This window comes from Necator americanus, chromosome X (genome assembly GCF_031761385.1).
Source record: "Necator americanus strain Aroian chromosome X, whole genome shotgun sequence".
NCBI classification, from domain to species: Eukaryota; Metazoa; Nematoda; class Chromadorea; order Rhabditida; family Ancylostomatidae; genus Necator; species Necator americanus.
Window position 1 is genome coordinate 9,242,491 of NC_087376.1, and position 17,026 is coordinate 9,259,516.

At 37.0% G+C, this 17,026-nt stretch overlaps 1 protein-coding gene across 3 annotated transcripts; it reads left to right on the forward strand.

Moving 5' to 3' along the window:
- Window positions 1-1,105: 1,105 nt before the first annotated feature.
- On the forward strand, window positions 1,106-16,005 carry RB195_021973 (uncharacterized protein; the record flags this gene model as incomplete). Of its 3 annotated transcripts, none has more annotated exons than XM_064208935.1 (5): window positions 1,106-1,158; window positions 10,976-11,162; window positions 13,628-13,734; window positions 14,749-14,845; window positions 15,910-16,005. In XM_064208935.1, 5 exons carry the CDS (start codon window positions 1,106-1,108, stop codon window positions 16,003-16,005), a joined length of 540 nt encoding a protein of 179 aa, XP_064064815.1. The 3 variants fall into 3 exon arrangements, with proteins under 3 accessions (XP_064064815.1, XP_064064816.1, XP_064064817.1); XM_064208934.1 differs by lacking the exon at window positions 1,106-1,158 and adding an exon at window positions 9,120-9,148; XM_064208936.1 differs by lacking the exon at window positions 1,106-1,158 and having other exon boundaries at window positions 10,998-11,162.
- Window positions 16,006-17,026: the final 1,021 nt, after the last annotated feature.

Here is a 17,026-nt window from a genome sequence, read left to right on the forward strand (position 1 = left end):
TGAGACTTTCGCTCTTAGCACTCACTAACAATGTGTTCACGTACTTCCTGCATGTCCTTTTGAAAGCGCCTACAATGTTTTGTAGTAGTCACATCAGAAGTTCTACTTTTATTCATACTTCATTACTTTCTGAATTTCTCGTAAGGAGTATCTACAAAAAATAAACAACTCAACTTTCTAAAGAAGTAACGGCTCATCTGTTTCATCAGAAATTAATAGCAATTCTTACAATGCTTCTTCTAGAGGACATCTTGTCCGTCATTCTTCCTCATCCGCCTGTCACTGAGGTACAATACTGCGTGCATTTCATGTTATCCTTTTCTCAAAACCTTGCCAATCACTTTGAAATAAGATTATTTCAACCTCTTCATTATCTCATCTACATCCTGGTGTATCGTCGGTTTTTTGTTTTTTTTAATATGAGTCACAGCTGTACGCATACATCTCTAATATAAAATGTAAGAATACAATTAGAAGTATAACACTGAATACAATGACTTTACTTCATATAGCACATACTACAAAATTGAGTAGAATGCTCAAAAAATAGCTTTACGTTTACATATAGCTTCTTTGTAGAGTAGAAATGAAAGTTTAGATGTGAACGGCATTTTTCGAAGAAGTTTTATATTTATTTATGTATTATTTTGCTTGTATCGTTTTTTATGTGTTATTTCTTAGTCTTATTTTTATTCTGTTGTATAATCAAGCTATTTAACAAACTAAAATAATTTTTTGTGCAGCCTTCCGAAACTTGTACTATTCTAAATTTAAATTTTGAATTTGAATTAATAGTCTAATGGTAGAAAATAATTGAATTGAATTGAACAATTTATTAATTAATCATTTTTCTATAATTTGTTACTAATAGTAATCAAGGTTTAAGGAATTCAGAAGACGATGAGTAACTTGCGCCGATGTACCAGACTTTCTAAAAAAGACCGTGCGCTTTACTGTAACTTTCGTCCGAGATTTTAAAACTTTTTTTACGTTCCAAATCCTATGTTTATACGTAGCCTGCTCCGAGGTCGATATTCGTGTGATTCGGGTTGAAGTATCGGTTTAGAGTTAGTTAGTCATCATAGGCGCTTGAAGAGGTACACACATGAGCGTCTACGTGCTCAATTTGGCCGAAGCTGAAGGGAATATGGTAAAAGGGTAAGTGCTTTCTTCTTCCTCCGCTTGACGTACTTCTTATCTCTTCTTTTATTCTTTCTTTTTTTATTAAAAATGTGCTTTGTTCTTTCTTCTCTCGTTTTCTGCTTCTCTAACCATTCTCGTATTCAAGATTTTTCTCTTTTTCTCTCGCTTCACAAAATCCATTAGACTTTCTATAGTTCCGGCATCTTCATGCTAAACTCATAGCTTACTTAACATTTGAAAAATATTTTGCTACTGGTAAATGATCTTCTATTTTTATGTTCTCAATAGATTTATATACTTCTCACATACGAACTTTCCCGGTTGTTTTCTTATCTCTCTGTCGTATAGCTTTAAGAGGACTTGAAAAATGTTGCACTAAACAGTTGTTTCGTTAAGGGAAAAAACCTGTTTTACCTATTAAGAGTAAGAGTCTTCTGTTTTTAGTAACGATCTTTCTAGCTTTTCAACAGGTGAACATCAAACTATTTTTAACACCAGTCATTTTTGTACCAGTGAGTCATCATAAAATTTAAAAGTGTTTAAAAGTGTTTCAACAGTTAAAACAGTACAAAGAAAGCTCTTATTGATTTTAATGAATCTGTTGAAGAAAAATCAATAAACTAACAGCATTCTTGATTTATGTTTCAAAATCCGTTCTCAAATCAAATCAGATTCAAATCTATATGAAGGTCGAAAACAGTTAGAAACAAGAAAAATTACGGAGAAATTTTTTTTTTCAAAGCCTACTCGAAAACCATTTGAGTAACTGACTCCAAACATCCTCTTCAAAATCCCATGTTATCCGACATTTGTTTTGAAAGCAAGCAAAATTTTAATCGATTAAGTACTGTTAACTTTTGGATCACTTTTGAGAAGTTTCGTTAACTACTTCAATTTATTAATCTTTAGTCTTTTGAAATAATGGTAGTTTTTAATTGATAAACAAAAGCAAAATCTTTCGTAACCTTCAAAGTAGTTGAAATTTATTCTCTTCATGACCCGTTTTCTGTGGACCTTTTTTCCGGGTGCAATTCTTAGTCGATTTTTTTTCTCAAATTGGGATATCCTTCATTGCTGATTCAAACTTTCATCCTTTTGTTCTTGCGCTTTGTAGATTTATTTCGCTGTCAATATTCCGAAACAGTTGGTTTGTTGCAAGAAAAGAAGGAAGTAGAAATGTGTTTCATGTTTTGCAGTTTAAACCATACCCGCCTCCCAACTTTCGAAAAGTGTTTCTTATCAACAAAAACATCTAACTACGTAGCTACCGAAAACCCGTTTCTTAACTATCAGAAAAGGGGTTTCTCTTTAAAACGATTAATTTTTGACATCTTACTCCTGTGCAGATGTAACTGCGCTGCACGGTTGTTGAAGTGGACACACTTGAAGTTTGTAACCTGGGTCAGCGATTCTGACAGAAATTTTCTTCTTTTTTTTTGAGGGGGGGAGGAACTAGTCTATTAGAGCACTTGCGAAACGACTGGAAGTAAATTCAACCGAATGGAGAAAACTTTTGCTCCAGTATGAATGATAAAATCCATTGAAAGACATCACCCCACGAATCTGAGGTTGTGCAGATTTCAGGTGGAATATTCTTATAAAGGATACTAGATTATGGAGAGCGGGGTGATTCCGTCCATTTCTTCCTAATTGCCGTAAAAAAACGGCCCGGAAGATGCGGCGTGTACACAAGGCTGGCGCGCTCCAGTCGAACTCCCTGTAGAAAATAGTGCGCCAGCACGCTCGAAGCCGTATCTTACGGGCCGTTTTTTACGGCAATTAGGAAAAAATAGACGGAATCACCCCCCTCTCCATAGTCTCCCATCCCGTATGCGAATACTCCACCTGAAATCCGTACTCAGATTCGTGGAGTGATGCCTTTAATGAGCTCCACTTTCATCACTCCTAATAGAGTGAAGAATTTCGTCGGTGTGTGAAATGAGAAGACAGATTGCAGCAGAGACCTCGGATAAATGTAAAGAAAGTTCTGCGCTTTTGCTGCAGCGTTTTTTTTTGTTTTTCTTATGAAAACTACATCTTTAACACTATTTGTTTCTAGCATCACAGAATCAAAAATTTTCCAAAGTGGCGAATTAAAAAAAAACCTTGTTGGCTCAACTACTGTGTAGATTCCCGCTTCATGTTTTACTTCTGTGAGAATTTTTTTGTGTTAAATATTTTATGCTGGTCCCACGCTTCATTCTGGTCTGCTTGATTATGTGCATATTTCCCAACCGACTCAAAGATCATTGTTTTAGTATCGCTTTTTTAATTCCTGGACCACGACACAATAATTTTTGTTTCAATCATCAGGAACCCAGCGATATTTAAAGGCATCACCCTACGAATCTGGGGTGGTGCGGGTTTCAGGTGCGTTATGCCTATACGGGTTCGTAGATTATGGAGAGAGGAATGATTCCGCCCATTTCGTCCTAATTGCCGTAAGAAACTGCAAAGAAAATACGGCATCGAGGCCCTTCCGGGCCGCTATTTTCTACAAGGAGTTTGATTGGAGAACGCAAGCCTTGTGCACTTCCGGACCGTTTTTACGGCAATTAGAAAGAAATGGATGGAATCACCCTCCTCGCCATAATCTACGACTTCGTATAGGCATAACCCAAACCCGTACCACCCCTGATTCGAGGGGTGATGCCTTTAAGCACGCTTCAACGAGGTGTTCAGATTGAGTAGAAGATGCTCGCTCACGGCAGTTATACTATTTACCACTGTTACAATTACAATTATACATTACATTTTATTTTCAATTTCAATTTACAACTGTACTACGCACACAGTACTTTTCTGGATGACGTAAGTTTTCGATTTCTGTTTGCTAAACATTGTAAAATTACTTGTTAGACGTGTGTTTTCTCCATTCGCTAAAAACTGTCAGTTCAGTCCTCAGCTACTGATATTTACTGGGAACTTCATACGGAGATCCCAGACAATTGCAATCGAGGGCACACCCCGTCGCCAAAAATTCATAACGGCAGTGAAACGGGAAAAAATTCACACGAGAATAATTTCGTCTTTTTCCTCGGTATTCTGTAGGAACCACTGCTCTCGTACACTTCAAGGGAGTTAAAAGTTTACGAGAGATACAGCCAACTTAATAATGGTAAGAATAATAATATTCTGAAATTCACGAGGAGATACTTATTTGAGTGTTGAAACGTCAGGTCGGTGATGCAGTGATTCTCGTTCTGTAGCGACGTTCTCAGATGTTCGTTTTTGCAACGTATGAAACTAAATGCAATTATGGAAGTTGACTTTATCTCTTAGGAACTACTTATTGTCTTAAAATCTACGAGAACAGCGGATGCTATAAAGTACTGGGAAAAAGTCGAAATTTGCGAATTTAAGGTTTGTGAATTTTTTCCCGTCTCACTGCTGTAATGTATTTTTGGCAACATCTTCCAGTTGATTCAGGTCATCTCTACAACGGAACAAAACACTGAGAATAACTAGTTCTTCCTTTGTTGCTCAACATCAACCGCAAATCAAAAGATGTGTTACCACTAAAGTACTGCGAGACATCGACTATTTCCGGCATTTTCTGAAGTGAAGAGCCGCTCTGCCCGCAGTTGTTGGAGGTTCTCAAAGGCACATGGCTGTTATTCTGACAGTGAAAGTAGTAGACAGCGAAGCAGAAATGGAGATTTCTCCGCATTCAAATAAAACATTATCGGCCGGAGGTTCATCAGGTCTAGCTTTGTTCTTATTGACACTCCTGATTGCCAACATCGAAAGTTTTCTTAGGGGAAGAAGTGCGCAGTTGCACTCGTGCAACCTCGGTAGAGCCTCCAAAATGGAACAATCGAGCTCTCGGCAAGAGCAAGAAATGATCCACGACGACTTCTGTTGGTATCTACTGTCTACTATCTCCTACTGTAGCTCTCGTTGTCGGGGCCTACTTCCTTTTAATTCCTTACCCGGAGAATAAAGGGTTTTGTGAGACTATTGAAAAAGACACGTCTAAACAAATGCAGTTCTGACCTCATTCACATCTGCTTCATTAAGGTGTTTTTTGAGACGAAGATAAGTTCGAGAAAAACCTCAAGAAGTTGGATAGTAACCAAAAACGAGAGATTGCTTTCGTCTCCTCATATATTTTCAGCACAGTTTGAGAAAACAAAAGTAGAAGTTTCCAAAAATGCGATCTTTCTTGGATGCTTTCATGGATGATGATTTCCTAGATTATTAGAGTAGTTCTCTCCAGAAATGGAACGATTGATCAGCTTCAACCCCAATTCTTCCATTTCTCGCCACGATGTTTTCTGATTGCCTCTGTTTTTACCGGAGTAACCTTCAAAAGTGGTGAGAGTTGATGGGAGGAAGAGACTTCTTACCTGAAACAGGACAGAGAAGCAGAAATAATAGAGGTGTGATCGCGGATCGGGAGCTCGAGTGGTCCAATCTCAAAGGCGGGACCTCTTAAAAAGCAGCGTGTCACGGATGTTGAGTTCCCAGTGGAACAACGTGGAGTTTGGGTTGTGGATTACGAGCACCATGTTAGATTCTTAGTTGTGGTAAAAAAAAACATTTTTGAGCAATACGTCATACAATACCTGCAATCAGGAACTAGAAGAAAACTCCAAAAAACCACCGAACGTACCACAAAAAAAAACAGCAGATGTACATAGCGATATCTTATAGAAACCTGTTAACAAACCAGCTGTAAAGAGACTTTCATCGAAGACCTGCTGCTTTCTACTTATTAGCTTCAATTTATACTATTTTCATCTTTAATTTAGTTTACAATACATTATTTAATTTCTTCCTTAGCGTTCTATTGTGAAATAAAACTATGTGAAGTGGTTCGTGAGTCAATCACGTGGGGTATTGAATATGGGTAGAAAAAGTAGGAGAGAATAATTTTTTAGTGAACTCTAGACAAATCACTAACGGAAAGAGATGCACATATATCTCATGTGCACTTCATATTCGACCGTTATGATTCTTTACTGCTCAGTCGGCTCATTCAAATTTACAATTAAATGGGTCATAAACAGAAACAGGAAAACAAGTTACCGCTGAACTTCTGTAAAGCAAAAATGAGACTTTTCCTTCCATATTATTGCGGTTACATGTCAGGCCGTGATTCTGTTGTGGAAATTAAGAAATTCCTATTCCAAGTTTTTTCGAAGTCTAGAAGTCAGAACTCTTGATCCAATGATCAACTGAAACGATTCGAGTGAATAACATATTTGTATCTTCAAAATTCTATCAAAACTATCTATAAATTCTCCAACTATAAGTTAATTTCTAATTTGCATCTATTGTTATGTTATTCCTGCAATTATTTCAGTGAAAATTTATGGATGCTTAAAAAAATTGGCATGAGGATGAAATTCATTAGTGAAAGGGTAGATTGTGTGTGGCACATAGAGATAAACTAATCAGAGATATTGTTGCGATGTTCTCATATGTATACGTATCCAGAAATTATCCATAAATCTCTACATTGCCTCTGTAATCTAATCTCTATAATCTCTATGTCTCTTGAAAACTGTCTTTTGTTTGTCTTCATTTTGTGACAGTCTTTCCAAAATTGGAAAGAAGTTGAAATTACTTGTATTCTTTACCATGGTCACCAATTTCTTGTACTCCACGTGAATTTTTCAAGTCTCAGGTTTTAAAATCTTTTCAAGTTAGCCACATGTTTTCTCTCCTATTTTATTACTGCTTTATTTCTTGAGTTGGCGTGGTTCTCCTTTTGTTATTTCAAATTTTCTTGAAGCTACGAACCTATAAGAACCTATGTAAGTGTAACTGAAAGTCTTAAGCGCTGTTAAATATAAAAATAAGCATAGTTTTTATTACGTTGATTATGTCATTTCTTCATCCCTGAAAATTACTATTTTACACTTGAATAGTCAAAGATGACAAATCCGAATGCTCAAAAAGAAAGCGGAGCGGCTGTTCAAGTTGTTAGTACAATTTCTTTTTCTTCTCCCCGCATCTGTCACCTGTTTTCGAAGGTTACTTTGGATGATTTTCCCGCTCATATTAGTGTAAAAAGGAATATTAGACAAAATTTGTGGACGAAAAACATGAGCTAATAATGAAGCGAATCCTTAGCTAATAATGACGCTTGTTTAAGAAAATAGTTGACACTTTTTGCTTATAAAAAATTTCAATTTCATGAAACACAACATAGCCAGAATTCTAAAAAAAAATTAGCACAAATTTTTTATAACAGCAGAGCTGGAGTTTTTTCGTATATACCAGTCGCCGTGTCAAACGTGTTAATTTTGGCTGACGCAACGCATTAGCGGTAGCGAACACACACACACTCTCTCTCTCTCTGCTCTACACGCACGCGCTCTTTCCCTCACCTCCAAGGTCGAAGAGGAGTCGCGCTCACCCAGTTGAACATATAGTTGACTTTAATTATGATATAATATATAGTTGGCGTTAATTATGAGGTGAGCTGGAAATGGAATTAAATTGAAATTTTGCTAACGCTTATCGCGTAGGTGACGTGATTATAATAGTGTGATTGTATTACGAAAAAGGCAACTAACACTTATCTCAGAGTTGACAGCAAAATTTAATCATCGGCTTCAAATAATTTTTGCAAACGTTTTCTGCTTTTCCCTTCTTGGTTCTTGCATTACGAGTGGACTTTTCGAGAAAATTTCCATCCAAGAAAATTGCATGTCAGTCAAAGAATCATAGCTCCGCCGCCATTACGACGTTATGGTGAATATAAATACGATTTTCTTTCACAGCGCTGACATTGATGTGGATTTCCGCATCGTTCTACCAGTTTCGAGTCAATTACATCTGGAGGGCTGAAAGCGTATCCAAAGTAAACCACGTATACTGCTACTGAATCTTTCATGTGAACTTTTTAATTAATAATGTTCGAAAAGTCGCATGTTTCAAAGCTTTAACTGTAAGCGCAAAGTGCGAACGTCTGTGAATTTAAATTCATACATAATTTCTCTAATCGTTTTTCTTCCAAGCTCTTCGACAGATGTGAATTTTTGAAGAGATGGACGTGCAGAAAAAGTTAGAAGCTTTCCTATTCTTCTTCTGTTCGATGTTAAGAATTCAATTATGGTACATCTAACCACGTCCAGTCTTTCTTTTGCCGCTGCATTTAATTCATCGCATGCATATCTCTGATATTCCTCGGGGTTGGCCGGTGTTTGGTGGCTGATGTCTCGCGTAAATCACATCCAGAATATAATTACTTAGACGCAGGTCTCCGGATAAACGTTGTGCGACTAGAGAACTTACGAGTCCTGAATGATAAGTGGATAATGAGGGCAAAGCAGTGAATAGCGTTCGACGGAATTTTCAGCATGTATAGCTTGCACGGGCTCTCAATTCTCTGTCTGTCTCTCGTTTTCTTCCCTCTCTTACTCGCCCTCACTCGTATTCAGAATCGATATATAGTCTGCTCTCTACCAATTCCTTACCCTTTCATTCCATTTCACATTTCCTTCTTCGTAGTCACTCACTTTTACAAAAGATAGGCAACTGTTCCATGTAGTTTGCTTTATTTCTGCTTTTCCAGAAAGTTGAGTCTGAAAAATCAAAAAATTACACAATTGATTCCGGGGTTTTTTTGCCCGAAGAAAGCTGTTTCATAAGAAGAATTGTGTAGAATTTTGAACTAAACTAGCAAACGAAATACGCGTGGTTAAACAGTCGCAAAATTCGGGACCTTGATCACTTACTCGTTTATGCAGGGGAAGTTTAAATAGACTGAGTAGCGGGTTTCGTCGCATAGCTGCACCTACTCTTCTGGAAACATTAACGATGATTCCATCTCTTCCCCTTTTCATTCATACATGACCACAATTCATATCTTATAAGTTTATTTTATTAATTTATGGTAAAAATACGTAGAAACTGCTAACGTTTTGCTTATATGACAGCGCATCATTGTATCATTCTTGTCGATATGCTTTTCACAGCACGAATTATCATTCTCTCATCATCATCCTGGCGACGAAATCTCTATGGACTTCTATCGGCCATCCGAATACAGGTTAGATGGGAATTCTCTTCAATGAAAGTGACTTGGAATTTGTCACCCCAGAATCTTCTACTCTTTTGTAAAAATAACGTACTGTAAGATTGATCTAAAAATTGACAGAAATTAAATAAGCATAAAAAGAACCAAAATCAAAACCTTTCAGAGAAGGAAATGCTCTTCCAAATAAAATGTTACATAACGCTAAGCTCTTTTGTGTAAGTGAGTTTAAATTTGAAATAAAAAACACCACCACTTATGGTTAAGCCTAATAACTTAACAAAATCCTTTATTTTTCCATGTATATAACGTTTTCATTCGTTTTGAAAGAGACAGAAAAATAGGCTTCTGCATAATTCTAGGATGCTAAGATATTTGTTTAATTATTATTTTATTCACATATACCAACTGGTGCACGAAAGAAAAAATAATAATATATATGAATCACAACAAGACCTCAACACTGAGTTTTTTCGCAACAGAAACTGAGTCTTCTATGTGACGAGCAGATTAGGGTATCATTACAATACTCATGGTTTAGCTGAAATAATGAGAATTTAATTGAAATTAAATAAAAAGCTAAATAGCTGTCATAATTGCATTATGGAGTAAGTTGTTAAGGTGATGTAACTTGTTGCCTCACTGGTGTTTTGTTAGAAATTATTGGAATGTGTTGCAAAAAGATTTTTGTGGATATTCGTGCTTTAGAATAAAACATATGATGATGGTCTCAGTCACAGAAATTTGAGCTTTTTACATTTTAGCTCCAAAAACTTTAAAAAACAAACCTCTTCAAATTTCTTCTATTGTATTTGCAATACATATATAGGATTGTTATCATAGATTAAGGCTAGAGTTATTTAGACTCAAGATTTCTGCGAAAAAAATCTTTCACGTAGATTGGAGAAATCCTGAGAAACTCCAGCAAATTTCTATTACCCTGTCACCGCACAGCTTAAATCAGTGGTCATTTGTTTATCATATGATCACTGATCTAAGCTATTTATTAATTTCACTATTTTTCATATTTCACGTATTCTCACTATTTTTTTTTACCATTGTTTATATTTGGGTCCGGAAAGATAATATAGAGTTATTCAAGTGGGGGAAAAGGATGTCGACTTTCAGGGGAAAAACCATGTTGTTTACTCGTAAGACAAGTCTTTGTTAGATATTCGCTTTCTCCGGCTGTGATTGTCATATTCCCTAGAGAAGTAATGATGATGTAGATGAGAAGTTGTGAAGCGAACGTCGTCAAAGACATCTAAGATATCCAGGAATTGCTAGAGTCAATAACAACAGATACACTTTCGGGAAAACCGAGAGAAACCTGAGAAATTATGAAAATTAACATGCAGATAGTAGATGCAATACACATCTTTTTTTCTTGCAGGTTTTTTTACAGTAACTTCTCTTCCTAATTTCTTCTTAATCTTCTAGTAAGGTTCTATACTATAAAACGATTCGAGAATGTCAAATGAAACGATTCAGATACTCAAGAAACGATTCATTTGACATAAAAGCATATTTAAGTAAATTTAGTGTTTAATTAAAAGCTGTTGTTAAATTAAGCTCCAATCCAAAACTCCAGAAAACGCTTCCAAGGCTTATATGAATCCGAATCACTTTCTTTTCGAATCTACGGTAGTGAAGTGTTCACATATTATAGTCAGCAACAGACGCGTTCAACTGGGTTAACGCGCATGCGATCGCGATTGCAGCACGTCAGAGAAAAAAGAAAATGTGTGTCTATTCTCAGACGGGTCACGCAAACCTAGCTGAAAAAAAATGCGGCAACTGCGCATACACTTGATTGTGATTCAAAATCAAATCTTTTTTCAGCGAATCATATAAATTCATTCGGATGGCTGACGATCTTCACGATGTTGCTACTTATCTTGCTGACATGCGACTATGCTTTATATTGGTAACTGCAACGGGTTACCTACTTCTTTTCATATATCTAATCATGCTCTGTATTCGACGCAACAGGCGGACTCAACCGCGTCGTCGAAATTGGGACTATCAGGTTCGCTTTACCAGACACGTTATCATTTTGAATTTTCTACTTTTTTTCAGCCCATATATTCGGGCCAAAACGCCATGAAGCTCAGTGCAGATGCGGCAAAGCAGCGGCTGGAATTGATATGAGACCATCGCAGCAATGAATGGTGCTATCAGAGGTCCCCGTTCGATCCTAACCGCTGCGCTCCTCCGCACCGCTTCAAGCGTAGCCGCTTACGCAACTGCATCGAGTTTCATGTCGCTTTGACTCGACTGTGTGTAGTCAGCTGCTTATTCTCGCAACATCGTTCTCACATCTCATATATAATATACTATTTGAAGTACTACGTAATTTACTTTTCCGTTTGTCTTCTTTACTTTTTAAAATCAAATTATTTGACCTAATTCGTAATTTAAATCCATACAGATCCAAAGTCCCAAAAATTGTGACCCATTTCAAAACAATCCACGAATTTTGCCTCGATTATTTCCTCATCCATTATAGGCTTGTGGTTGCTTTCTCAGAATTTTGAGAATCCCTCTAAACAATCAACTCTTTAATTACAAAGTGTTTTATTCCCTTGGAGTAACAAGTGAATTGCTTGTATATCTCGATCACACTACCGGTTCCTAGTCCGAGAAACTTCTTCAAAATCTGCTTGAACGGACTTTTGAAAATCAGAATATCAGGAACACAATACCGATGAAATATGGAAACGCGACGGGAATCACATGGATCTGGTTTATCAGGATTGAAACGGATTTTTCAGTCCCAGGGAGAAACTAGTAACCTTTAGTTCAGTGTTCATTTTTGAAAAAAAGTAACTGGACTCTAAAAAAACTCTTAGACCAGGAGACTCTACTCCCAAAGGCACATGAGAAATATACCAGAAATCAGGAAAGTCTTGGATTGTGCTATTTTCTAAAAGATTACAAAGAGCTTTGAAAATGTGATGCCGGTCATCCACCATCTCTTACCATAATAATTTTGTTTACGGTAATGGGGAGAAACAGAAATGTTGACGAACTAAGGACGTCGCATATCCGCTTTTCACAAAAAGAAATTGCTGATTAGTTTACGTTGAATTCAATCGTTAGTGCTAGCTACGTAGTGTTAGTGTTCTTTTTGATTCCATCGTAACATTCCTCGTAAAAATTCAGTTTTCAAGCACACAATTATTAAGTGTCGAAATAGAAATTCCCGAATTGAGAGAATTGCTAGAATAGAATAACCTTTGAGTTGCTTTGTATTCTTCTTATATACCCGGCGGGTTTGGCGTAGTGGCAACGTTCGGTTTCCAAAAGGTTTGCATAGTCGAAAGACCGAAACCGCTTATAGGCAACTGGGTTCTCATTTTTCTTAGGAAGATAAAAATGGATGGCATTGTGTAGATGGTTGAGAACACTGACTTAAGAGTCTGTTGGCTCCGCAAATTGAAAAAGTTATAAATCAAATCCGCAAAAACGCTATCAAATTGATCGAGGAATAGCATTGTTGAGTCGAACTTTAATTTTTCTTTCAGTGGCGTAGAAGCCTCTTTTTTCCATCTAACAGCGTATACCTGTTTCCACTTACGTGATCTTTTTCACACTATTCTTTGTCGGTAGACTACGCTTACCACATATCGATCAACAAATGAGATTCGTGGACAGCTGACTGACTTAGTAGCACGAAAGAACGAGTATTTTTCCCGTACCTGACGGAAGTTGTGGCGGAGTGAATAAGTACTCTATGTCACGGCTTTCACAATGAAATGAAAAGCACGCGTTTTTCTTCTATTGTTGGTGAGAATAATTGAAAAATCCTCCTGCAAGTGTAATATCTACTAAAACGTTGGCAAAAAAAAAATACGACGCAAATGTTCCATTAAAAATTTGTTCCAGCATAAACAGCGTACAATTGTAGCCAATAATATAGTCGTTTAGTCACAAGAGGTTACCAAATTTTCGACTTTTCTCCAGAAGAAGAAAAAAGCTCATATATTCGAAGGTAATGAAAAAATACGAAGTAGCATCCAAAGATACTGTTCCGCTCTGACCCGTTACATCCTCGGCAAAAGTTCGCCCTGGTACTCTGCCTCTCTGCATACGTCGATCGTTGATACGATCGATCGATAAGGTAATATTATATTCAACAACAATAGTAAACAACTGTCACGCTAGACTTTCGAATTTTTCCTCATTACTGTTGATTTCATATGTAGGCCATTAAGTATTATTGAATAATTTCCTTAAATTGTTGCCGGAGTTTATCATATCATTGAAAAAATCCTTGGATAAGTCTCAAAGTACTTTTTTATGATTCAATGATAAATTATTTTCATGCTATTATATATTTCTTATGTTATTTCTTTTTACTTACCTAAGAGTTTATTATTTTTCTACACAATCTGGTTGTGTAGGTTCTATTCCGTTCTCCTTTTCTTCCTTATTCTTGATATTTTCCTCCGCTGGACATGAATTTGTATCAAGAATCATGATTGATTTCAGTTAGAGAACCAACGAGAATACAGTAACACCGGACAACAGAACACTGAAGATTTAGTGGGTGTTCGCAGCGATGGAAATGCAAGTTACATGGGAAGAAATCATCTCGGGTGAGTTTTATCCTACCAAATCTAGTACTAAACACTCAACAATAGGCACTGGGATATTTTACTGGAAAGAATTAAATATGTATACTGACTTCTTTATAAGAAACAATAAGCAGAGTAGTAAAAATTTATCTATTAATTATTATTTAATTTGGTAAAAAATCTAAATCTATCTCTCTATTTGTCTATCTATTAATTAAATCCTTATTAATTAGTTTATCTATTAATTAAGTTTATTTAATTAAAACATATACTAATCATCACTTATTAGCTATTGAAGTCTGGATTTTGGTGAAATCCACGAAAAAGCGCTTAAAAAACCTGGTTCACATCAGCAAATCAATGGAATACACTATAAATATAAAAATAGAAGTACCTGTCAAGACCTAGAAGGATTCGCGGACAGAACAAAATAGACAGACCTAATCGTGCGGTAGTTTCGAACCACGAATTTAAACTGTTCCAGGAACAAGAATTTTATGGCAATCAGTATTATTACCACGGTAAATCAACATTATTATACTGTGTATTACGATAATCATATACTATTTATGGAAAATACATCAAATCCGTTAATCAATCCACTTGGGATGCGCCACCACGTTCACTTCAATTCCGAATCGTTTGAGGTTTACGAACGTGTAACTGGCCTATACAATGACTTGCAGGGCTAGCCGATGTGTCAAGTCAGTTTTTTATCCTCCCAGACAAGTCTGGTACCAATTTATCGACAGCGGGGGATGAAAGGCTTGGTGAGCACTAGGGCGGATTCGAACCTCCATCGAAATACCCACAGCGGATCCTCTTACCGACTACGCTACACCGTCCTCATCTGAGGATGGTATGACAAAAGTCACTCTAAAATTAGTAAAAGGCATGTTCGTCTGCATACTCTATCCATCCTGCAATAAAACAATATAATAATTATCCATTTCTGCGAAGCAACTGCACTGTAGCACGGTTAAATTTGAATCCACCTTTTCCTTGAAACGAATTGTGTGAACAGGCATTTTTTAGGAGAGGTCATACCAACACGGCACCGTCTTTCATGAGGCATGGCCATATAAATCATCAACAAACAACTCGACTGATGGCTGATCAGGATGGTTCGGTAGTCAGTTGTTTGACATTACATTTTCTTCTTTTTCAAAGTTGTCACTTTCATATTAAAATCTAATAGGAATGAATACATAACAAGGATAGGATAATCCGGGTGAACGTCTCCCGGACCGTTTTTTTCCTTACGGCAATTAGGAAGAAATGGACGGAATCACCCTTCTCTCCATAATCTACGGTCCCGTGTACGAATACTCCACCTGAAATCCGTACCACCTCAGATTCGTGGGGTGATGCCTTTAAGCCCTGAAATAGACGATGCAATTCGCAGTCTATTCAGACAGTCTATTCTAGTCAGACAAACTCTACGCCTACTTTCTTAACAACTAACGTAACGAATGCACTAAATGCAAGCTTTTTTCTTATCATTGGTAGTGTTATGTTATCTAGGTTAGTCCGTTCACTTTGACACAAAGTTATTCGTTCTCTCATTCTGCTAACGCTGTACCTTCTTGCAATATGCGGGCAGTACTGCAGCGTAACGATAGCTATCAGTTTCCCTTATGCAATCACACTGAAGGAAGAATTTGTTGCTTGGCATTTAATGACTACAACTACTGCATAAAAATGATGGTATAATATAAAGAGACTTCTTGATGTACCTTATTGTTACGGTCGAGGCACAGTCACACAGTCGATCACTTGTCCGAGTTTAAATGGCCTGCTTATGGCGGCATTGCGCACGCAGTTGGGCGCGCGGTAGGAGCTTCGTCGCTCAGCTCCTCAGCCCGATTGGAGCTACTGTGGGTTACACTGCGAGTGCAACGTTTTTGCAATAGAAGTGAGGTCGTTTTGACCAGATTATAATTATTCCTGTTGATTTCTCTTTCCAAGAGAATACTCTAAATCCGAGGCAACGTTCTTTTCTTGATCCATAATTACAGATAATGTTAGAAGAAGTTATCTCAAAACTCAACAATCTCAAAAAGCCCTCAACCTGAAACAGTTACACGAGAACGGATAAAACAAAAATATTCAGACAACAAATCATTAATTTTGCATCCTGTATACATTGCTTTTCCTGTTTCTATGTAGCGAAACTGCCCTATACCGTAATTTTAGGTGAAACACCAAATCCCACACATTACGACAGAACCTCCGACGGAAGAGAGCAAGGCAAAGGTACCACAGCTGGTTAAGGATTCTATTGAATCCTGATCTCTGTCTAATAACTATATAATTCTTTTTTCTCATTATTCATATTTTACGTACGTATCAATGCTAAACATGCCATTTTCTATCAGTTCGCTATACTAAAAGGTGCAATCTGAACTCTTTCACTAATAATTGTTGTTCCCACATTAGATGAATTAGCATATCTCCTTGATATACAATGCGTTATGAAACGGGTAATATTAAGGTGTTGTTTTTGTGAATAATTCTATTTTTGTGACATTCATGCAAATTGAAAAAAACTGGTAGGAAAATCGGCGCTCTCGTACTGTTTTCTCTGGGAAATTAAAGAATCATTCGTTTTTGTGCAGTTCTATAATTAATGTTTAATGGCATATTCCCGATGTGTGTTGTGTCATAATCTTTTGATGTATGTATTTAGAAGAAGCTTCTGTTCTCAGCTGACCCGATTGTATGTGCCTTTTCAATAAAAAATGTCTCCTGTTAACAAACTTTCATGACTATTTTCGTCTCGATACACATCATCGTCTGCTGTTTTTCGACGCATCGCTAACTCACTTTCGCTTTGCTGTTCCGCATTTCTGGAACAGTCAGAAACAAATCAGTGACAGGGGGTTTGAATCAACCATCTAGAAGTCAAACATGTACAGTGTCGATCTATTTCCTATGGATTTGGCAACATTTGGTAATTGTGGATTCATTTGTTTCCCCTTACAATCTCACTCCAACACTACTATAAGTGCTATGTAAGAGTTTGACAGGGGGAAGAAGGCTCTCAGAGAAAATCGAGCTTCATCGCGGTACTTCAATGTGGAATCTACAAAAGGTTCTTGAACATAGACAGCAGTATTTATTCCCGTCAGTTGGATGCACGTTGCGGGCAGCCAGTAGAGTTACGGTATGGGGACGTGGTGAGTAAGGACATCTCGAACATCGACATCGATTCCAGTTTCCCTCTTTACTCTCAAAAAGCAGAAGGAAAGAGGAAGATGAAGAACACGTGTTAGCGAATTACTTAATGAGGAAGGCCTGAACTAACACCGCG